This window comes from Cinclus cinclus, chromosome 2, assembly GCF_963662255.1.
Source record: "Cinclus cinclus chromosome 2, bCinCin1.1, whole genome shotgun sequence".
Classification (NCBI taxonomy): domain Eukaryota; kingdom Metazoa; phylum Chordata; class Aves; order Passeriformes; family Cinclidae; genus Cinclus; species Cinclus cinclus.
In genome coordinates, this window is record NC_085047.1 from 84901301 (window position 1) to 84910730 (window position 9430).

General features: G+C 49.5%; 1 protein-coding gene across 1 annotated transcript; it reads right to left on the reverse strand.

Moving 5' to 3' along the window:
• Nucleotides 1-7685: 7685 nt before the first annotated feature.
• CHST7 (carbohydrate sulfotransferase 7) lies at nt 7686-9089 on the reverse strand. Its single transcript, XM_062515016.1, has one exon. It carries the CDS (start codon nt 9087-9089, stop codon nt 7686-7688), a length of 1404 nt encoding a protein of 467 aa, XP_062371000.1.
• Nucleotides 9090-9430: the final 341 nt, after the last annotated feature.

Consider the following 9430-nt stretch of genomic DNA (forward strand, 5'->3'; position numbering starts at 1 on the left):
CATCTTTAAACTAGGACTCTGGTCTTTTTGTACATTAAAGCTGATTTTTCAGAAGACTTCAGCACTCTCTACAGTACTTCCTACAGATCCCAGGGCTTCTGGACCACCAGCTTCATATCTAGTCATGTTATGACAGGGTAGTCTAAGTCAGTTCCTTTCTATTTCTAAATTACAGGATTTGTCTTATAAAATGAGTAGTCTCTTCCACCCCTTCCTGCCATGCTGTTCTCATGTTCTCAAAAACCCCACCTTCTTCCAACTTCCAGGCTGAAATGATTCATTGCCAATGTGTAAAAATCTGTTCTTATGCCAGTATTGTTCATAGCTTGATTACCTCTCTTCCACACTGCTGCTCATGCTGCTGTACACTGCTGTCCTCTTTCAACCTTGACTTTGACACTAAATAAACCACACAGTTTGGTCCTCCTCAAGAAGTTATTTCACTGGACATTTCTCTGTATCTATTAAAAATATTAAATCACATTCTTGGGGCTCAGGTGCCTATGATGAAGAACATGTTAATACCAAATATTTTCCCTTTTCATGACTAGCTCACTCGGGGGTTCAGAGTCGTCCCTTGAGGGTATGACCAGTGCCCCCTGACCAGGCACATCTGAACACTGACTGCTGCTACAGAAGTTCTGCAAAGCCAACTCCAGCATTCCAAAGGTGTCACTCAGCTTCTGCTTGATTTGGACTTGGCCTTTTCAGAAAATCTAACTTACTTGTCTAACATCTTACAGACACTGTGGCACCAGGGACTGAGTCCAGCTCCTCTGAGAGCTTTTAAATACCTCAGCCATGAGATACTGCCTCCATCCTTTTTACCTCCTTCAGTCTTCTACCAGATTCGTGCACACTTTCTAACCTCTGGCACAGACCAGGCAGCGCTCATGGTGCTAGATGTGCTGCACAATTCATTCCTGCCCCAGGTGTGTCCAACCCTGAGTGTTGATAAAGTGCTGCACTGGAGAGAAAACAACCACTTGTGATACATGAAAAGGAGCATGAAAGGAGAGGCAGCAGACACTGAGTCTGACTCCTTCAGTGCTTGATTTTGCAGCACAGGCATTGAACACGCCTCTGTAACAGTGTGCACAGATAAGAGGTTTCCTGGCATTTTTTTAAAAGCTTGTACTGAAAACAATAGATGTCAGTGGTATGGACGTGAGTCACTGCTAGAACCGGGACTTTTAAATCCAGTGCACAAACATCTGACACCTGAACCAAGAACAGACAAGGACCTCCCTGAGATTCCTCTGTTCTGGTGCCTGGTAGCAATGCCCACTGCAGAAGTGACTGCAAAGGCACTTCCAAATGGAGGTCAGACAAAGGCAGCTGGGTGAGACAGCTTTCTCATCATCCCCTGTACTCACAGACTGAGCCCAACAGTAGCAGAAGGTGGGCAAAGACTTTATTTTTACAAATTTCAGCTTTGAAACTTCAGTTTTGCAGGAAAGTACTTCTTCCTATCCATCCCATCCCAATGCTTCTAGGAGAGCAGGGGGTGCAGCTAGTAAATTCCTTATACAGAGGGAAAGAGGGGAGTCTGGTTTGCAGGAGAAATGTATTTATGTGTGCTGGGAAAGGTATAGGGGAAGGAAAGTCACCAATGCCCTGTGGACCAGCTCTCCACCCAGGGCCTGGTCCACTGCCAGTTGTCTGCACAGCTATTTGAATTGAGACATGGCAAGAGCTGATGTTGAAGAGTTACCAGTTTCTCCCTGCAATTTGGACTCAGACACACCCTGCTCTCCATCTTCCCCTCCTTCCTGCCCTGAGCTTTCCTCCTTTATCTCCTCCAAACAATACACTCCGGGCAATTCCCAGTTCTTGGTCCCTACTTCTCCTAGCTTGCTCTCTCCATGTTCCTTCCTTCCTTCCCTCACACACTCCTAGCCAACTTTTCCAATTAAAACAGTCACAATTTCCTGCCTCTCCTCATCAAATCCCAGTCCCTCATTTGTCTTACACCCAAGTCCTTTGCCCAACAGATCCCACTATCCTCAACTAAAAGTGAATTCCTTTCCCCATTTATTCATGTTTACCTCATCTGTCAGCAATGTCTTCTCCTTCTCACCTATAGTACTTTCCATTATTAAACACTGCAGAGCTGAACACTGGATCTGGGGGTCTTCCTTGGGAACAACTGCAACAGGGAAAGAGGGGATAGGGAAGAAGGCATCAGTGGGAATCAGGAACAGCAGACTCCTCCCTGTTCAGCTCAGTGATGCAGCCCCAGTCACATTTATAAGGCTTTGATTCCCACTGTTCCACATTGAGTTTTCTATGGGAAAGAAAGAGGTTTGCACATGCTCACTGGAGATAAGACAAATGCAGATTTTATTTGGTATAAAATAAAGATACACACACATACCAAAACCACTTTTACTGAGCACGTGCTATCCATTTTATACAAACATTAATATATTTGGCCAAATCAGAATAGAAAGCAGAGGTAAAAATAAAAACACAGGGAGCATCCTCTATAAAGAGGTAATTTCCCCTACCCAAACTGGAGTTCCTGTCCCAAAACAGTGAAGTGACAAATGATTTCAAAGAAATACCTTTGAGAATATTTGAACACAGGCAAAAGACCACCACATCCTAAGTTAAAAAGAATATGCAACTGTTTTGACTTGAATTCCAAGAGACTTAAACCTTATGTCCATGACAAAAAGCTTCAGTCTATATATAGTTGAAGTTTGGCAAGATTGGACCTTTAGAAACAGGGCAACAAGTTTGGAAGCTCCAGGGAAGCACTGGATTCCCATGTAACAGCAACAAGAAATGGCACTGCAGGTGCTCCAGGTTAGCAGCAGAGTTTAACATCTCAGTGGTGGAAGCAAGAATTTCACAGTACTCAATATCCAGGCTGCAAGTCCTAAAATGTGAATCAGCTTCCAGCCTGTTGTTCAGAGCTGAGACTGCCAGATACACATCACACCAACAAGCATCAGGCCCCTCCATCATTGAAATGTACTGCCTCAATGTGTTTGCATACAGCATTCACCTCTTTGAAACATAGCCAGGAGGACAGTCTGGACCTGGCCCCTAATTCACACACACACCACTGTCAGTGGGGTGTTGAAAACTGCTAGTGCAAGGTTTGGCAAATCATATTTCTCCCATGTCGTTCTCCATGGTGGTAGGTGTCATGTCAAGTTAAATAGGAAAGACAAAACAACATCTCAGGTAGTCCCAGTGCCACACGGATTGCCTGGTGACTCTGAGAAATGACATGCACCATCAGAGTCTCAGTGACAGCTCTGTGCTCAAGAAAGGAACAGAACATGCTGTTGGGCTTGTTGGCTCTCTGAGTTTCAGTGGTTTAATTGCGTTACCATAACAAACCCAGAAACTCTGCAGTACTTTTATTGTTGAGCTTTACTGGAAGTGGTGATACTTAGAAGCTCATACCGAAACTCAGGACTTTTCTTGATACCCAGACTGATAGGGGAGGAGGGGGCTAAGATGACTCATGCTATACTTAATTTGTTAAATAAGTAACTCCACAACCATTCTAACACTTCTGTTAGATACTTCAACTGGTACCAAACTATTTCTACTGCACTGCACTATGTAAGTACATACTGTGGATATCTATAAGGACTCCATCAATAGTATCCTAAGGAGTAGAAATAAGGCAAGGCCCAAGTATATCTTGGCTCTGGACTTTCATCATTTCCCACAAGTATGTCAACAGTTTGCCTCCCCTAAAGAAACAATTTAAATACAGATATGATGTAAAAGAGCAGTTAACAATTATGGCATGGAAATATCCCAGTATCCCAGCTTTTTATGATAATTACATCATTCAAGTTTCCATCTCCTTTCACTCGGACGTGTGACAACCAGAAGTTAAGTAAAACCAGGCAGAAATATCTTGTGAGCATTTGTGAGTTTTGTACCCATTTCCCACCATGACTTTTTAATAAATTAAAATTGTTAATTCATTGTATGTAATGTAGCACAAGTAGGTAGTTTTCACCAATCTCAGTCTGAAATACAGAAACTTTATGGCTGAGTCCTGCTCTCTGATGCTAAGCCTTCCTAGTTTAGGTTGGCTACAAAGATGTGCTTATTGTCCTCTTGCTTATCGTGTCATGATCTGCTCTCAACGAGCAGTTACAGTTCAATTTTCTACATCGTCCAGTAGAACTGTGACTTCACCTCAAACTGCCAAAGCCATAAAACATCTAGCTGCTCTCAAAATGAAGTCTAACTATGGATGTCCTGCTTTCAGCAAGCTCTGGTTAGTTCCAAAGATCTCTGCCACTGAAACTCCATGCTGGTTGTCCTAATCAGGCCTGTTTCTGTCTTTCCAGGTAAATACCAACACTGATATTTGACAGTACGTTTGTTTTTTCTTCAAGGCCTGAGTTTCAAGACCGAGTACACGCTGTAAGCACCCTGAATGATACTGTTCAATGCCATCAAAACACCCTGAAGAAAAAAATTGGATGTATTCGTTGGTGAGCCTTAGTTGTCCTCCTTGGGCAGGAGAATTTTAGAAAACCTTCTAGTGACTGAAGTGCACATGTCACACCACCAGTCATTAAGCAATTGTCATCCACACACTGTTCTAAGGTGTCACTGGTGTAATTGCTCCTTTCTCAGCTTCGGACATTCCCTATAGATTTTTAGATGAGTTTTCTAATGAATTCAGGTGCACTGAATAGAAATCAAAAATTGCACTTGCTGTATTTTGTACACTTTGCCCAATGGAGCCCTTCCGACATTATACAAAAATTTAAAAATTAAAATAATCACTCACAGTGAACAACCAGGCTAATGAACAATTTTTGCTGACAGAAATAATTATTGATACAGAAAATGCATCTATCGTAGAATATCCTGAGTTGGAAGAGATCCACAAGCATCAGCAAAGTCCAACTCCAGGCCCTGCACAGAACAGCCCCAACAGTCACATCATGTGCCTGGAGTATTTTCCAAAAATCTCTTGACCTCTGCCAGGCTTGAGGCTGTGACCATTTCCCTGGGGAGGCTGTTCCAGTACCCAAGCACCCTCTGGGTGAAGAACCTTTTCCTAATACCCAACCCAAACATCCCCTGACACAGCTTCAGGCCGTTCTCTGGGTCCTGTCACTGACCCCCAGAGAGAAGAGATCAGTGCTTGTGCCTGCACTGCATCTCAGGAGGAAGCTGTGGACTGCAGGGAGGTCTCCCCTCAGTGTTCTCTTCTCCAGGCTGAACAGACCAAGTGCCTTCAGATGCTCGTCACATGGATTTCCCTCTTCCCTGCCTCTGCAGCTCAGACATGGAAACAGCTTCAGAAAATACCAAATAAATAAATTCCAATAAGGGGATTTCCTCCCAGCCACAAGAATAAAGTTAAGCCAGATGTTAACACTTCTTTGCTCATCATGATGAAGCATTTTAAGTGAAATTAAGTGTGAATTTTGAAAGACTTATGAAAGATATTTACCACCTGAAAGAGCATGATGAGATTCCCTGCCAAGGTGAGGAGAATGCTTAACTCTTGCATCACACAATTTTGAGTGCAACTTGCTAAGAACAAATCAACAGGATATACTGGATTTTAATCTCCCATCCAAATTAAGGAAATAAAGTACCGTATCATCTTTTGGTATGCACAAAAATCTTAATTTCTTTCCAAACCTGTCAGTACAAGCCAGGCTGTACTGGGTGTAGTCCCAGAAAAGCCTTCCAAAATAGGTTACCTGACACAGGTTATCAAGGCATTGTACAGGTGTTGTTTAGCTATATAAATACCATTACTAAATGCTACCAGAAGACCCAGAGACAAATTTTGGTGTCACAGGCACAGTGAAAGAAAGCAGAAAAATCCCTTAGATAATACACAAGGTTTTCCAGCACAAAACAAGACCCTGTAATTCTTACTTCAAGTAGAAGCCAAAGGTTGCAGAACTATATGAAGTATGCTACAGGGAAATGGATACATTTGTTCAAAAACATTTTTATGACTACATTTTTCTGTCAGATAATGAAAGAAACCTGCTTCTTGTGCCAACATACACTCAGATGGGAAGATGAAGGGAAAAAAGCTAAAATAAATGAAGGTTCATCCTAACTTAGTGGCATGCTGTGCAGCATAACAGCATAAAGTACAGTGCAATTCAAACACCTCCTCCACAATAACATCTTTGAACTGCCTTTATTTTCAGCACTTTATATAAATACCGCTTTCCTCCTGATCCTGGATTATCCTCAATTTGAAACTCATATTCTGGATTTGTATTTGAGGACTGCTTGTAAACATCCCTATAATCCTGTACACTCCTGTGGGGCCATTTAATGACTACCAGACTGCAATAGATTCAAAACCAGTCTCTATGAAGTTATGAGACTGCATCCCTAAATTACAACTGAACCTTTTATCCCCACATCAAGAAATTAAGAAACAAAGGTACTTGCAGATAAACACACACCCTCTTCTCACACAAGTTGCAGGATATCTGCAGGAACGTGTAATTTTAAAATCCAAAATAAAACTTCAGCTTGTTTTTTTTGTTTGTTTGTTTTTAATTAAGATTTCATTTGGGAACAACATGATTAATTTGTCTTTAGCCTCTTAGGAAACATTTGCTTTTGTCCAGGAGTTGCCAGCTGAGAGGATGTTATTGTTTGGAAGGGATGTGATCAGGGGGACCCTGAGCACGGCACAATGTGTCAGCCCGGAAGCAAGGGAAGAAAAGGGATTCTCTCATCTGACAGAGAAAACAGAACAGAAATGTCGAGCATTTGCCTTGTAGTTTCGTTCATCCCCACACGTGTTCCAAAGAAACATGTCAGTCACCTGTATCTCACATGAGTATCACCAAACTCCATCACCAATGTGAATATATTAAAAAAAATCCTACTTTCAAAACAAATACAGATTTCTTTAGAAAAGCAAAGATTTCTGCCACAAGCATCTTCAAAACACATAAGCAGGCAAATGCTTACCCTCCCTGCAGGACTGCTTACCCTGCTGCTCAGAATGATGGACAGAGCTGGACATGGTTCACCATCCCTCAGCCCCCTCCCTACAGCACCAGTGAGGAAGAGGGGCACAGACTATCCCTGCAGAGCACGTTTGGAGCAGGAAAGCTGTGTCCTACCCTGCAGCAGGCACCCTCCTGGCTGTCCAGGGCCCTGCTGACCTCTGCAGCGACTTCACAGAAGCCTCTTGTGTTTCAGTAGCAGTAGGATAGAGGTCACTGTAATTCAGAGCTCCAGAAGGGAAATGCTCTCGCAGGAGCTCATTCCAGGCCCTCTAGCTCCTTGCTGAGAGTGTTCACCTGGGGGATTTTAAAATTTTCATGCAGTTTGACTGTAGCATACCTGTGATGTGTACACGATCACGGTTTCACGCTAAAAGGCTCCAAGAGCGACGCCGCACTCGGAAGACAACTCTTACAAACCCTTCTCGTAAATAAAGCATCCCCCTCTGCCCTCTCCACGCAGCCCAGAAGGAGCACAGCCACAACAAGCCACAGCGGCACGGGGGGCCGGGACCCTGCAGCGCTGCCTGTACCCGAGGCTAGGCGGGTGTCCCTCTCGACGGAGCGCCCGGCCCCCAAAGTTGGCGCCTACCATGCCAGCTGTGAGCCCCGCGCTCAGCTCTGCCCGACGGCGCCCGCCCGTCCGTCCGTCCGTCCGTCCGCCCTCGGGCCCGTCCGGGACGTGCGGCTCGGGCGCTACCGGGCGTCGCCGGCGCTGAGGGGGTAGGCGAGGATGCTCATGGCCTCCCCGCACGCCGCCTCCACCTGCCGCACCTGCTGGCGGCTGAGGCGCTCCCGCCAGGCGTGCACGGCCTCCCGCGCGTCGCGGGCGGAGATGAGGAAGGGCCGGTCGGAGGAGTAGGCGGCGCCGCGGGTCATGTTGAGCACGAAGTCCTCCAGGGCCGGCGGCACCGTCAGCCCGGCGAAGCGCAGCAGGCGGCGCAGCTCGGCGCGGGGCTCTCGCACCAGGTCCTCGTAGCGGAGCTGCGTGTAGCGGCGGCGGAGCCAGTCCGGGGCGCGCCGGGCCAGGAGGAGATCGCGGAGCCAAGACTGGCAGATCACCTCCAGCGCGCCGCCGAGGAAGAACTCGGCGCGGTGCTGCGGCTGCGGCGGCCGCCCGCCGCCCAGCAGCCCGGGCGGCAGCAGGAGATGCTGCTGCTGGTGGCGGGCCGGGCCCCGCGGCTCGGTGCGGTGGCGGCTGCGCAGCACCTGGACGCTCTCCCGCAGCAGCGCCTGCCGCGCCTTCAGGCGGGAGTTGTGGACGGCGCGGGGGTCGCGGAAGAGCTGCACCACCCGCAGGTTGAGGCCGGGCTCCCGCAGCAGCGGCAGCAGCGCGCCCAGCTCCAGCAGCCGCACGTCCTTGATGACCACCACCGGGTACTTGCGGCACTCGGCCTCCAGCTCCCGCAGCGCCCGCGGCGGACACGTCTCCTCGCAGGTTGCGCCGTCGACGAGGCCGATCTCCCCGCGGGGCCGCGGGGCGGCGGGGCAGAGCGGCGGCGAGCAGATCACCTTGTTGGTCCGCCAGCCGAAGATGCTGGCCGTGGTGAGGTTGTCGGCGGCGGGCGGGGCGGGGGCCAGCGGGTCGCGGGGGCCGGACGGGGCGGTGTAGAGGCGCAGGACGGAAAAGTCGCATCGGAAGAGGGCGCGCAGCATGTCGCGGAGGGCTCCCTGCAGGCTCAGCGCGTCCCCCGGATAGAGCGCCTGCCAAAGGTGCCACATGGGCTCGTACAGGTAGAAGACGTCGGGGTGCTGGTTGAAGAGCTCCCCGAGGAAAGAGGAGCCCGTTCGCCAGGTAGCGTGCAGGTAGATGTGCCGCTTCCCCGCCGTCCCCTCGCTGCCGTTACCCGCCGCCCCGGCCGTGCCCGCCTCATCCTCCTCCTCTTCCTCGTCCAGCGGCGGTCGCTGCTCCCAGCCCCACTCACTCAGCGCCTCCTCCAGGCTTGGGCAGCGCCGCAGCAGCGGCTCTTCGTCCACTCGCCCGCGCCTGGCTCCGTAGTCCAGCGCGTAGGGCACCAGCAGGAGCAGCAGCAGCGTGTACAGCACCAGCACCGCGGCGAAGCGGCGATGTTCGCCTCGCCACCGTCGCCGGCCCTTCATCGCTGGGGCCGGCTCGGACCCCGGCTCCGCCGACCCTGTGTTTGCCGGAGGGCGGCTCTTTGCGGAGAAGCAAAGTTAGCGGCGGGGATGTGGGCGGCGGGCGGTCCTCCCCGCCGGGGAGTACGCCCACGGGCACGGCCGGCCCGGCTCCGGGCCGCTGGCCGCGCCGCTCTCGCCGCCGTCTCCTCCTTCTCGTCCTGCTCCTCCTCGCAGCGCGACGCGGAAGCGCCCGCACCTGCCCCCGCTGTCGCCTGAGCAGCCACCGCCGCCGCCGGCGGGGTGCGGGCTGCTGCTACTGCTGTTGCTGCTGCTGCTGCTGCTCCCGGTACCGCTGCGCCGGG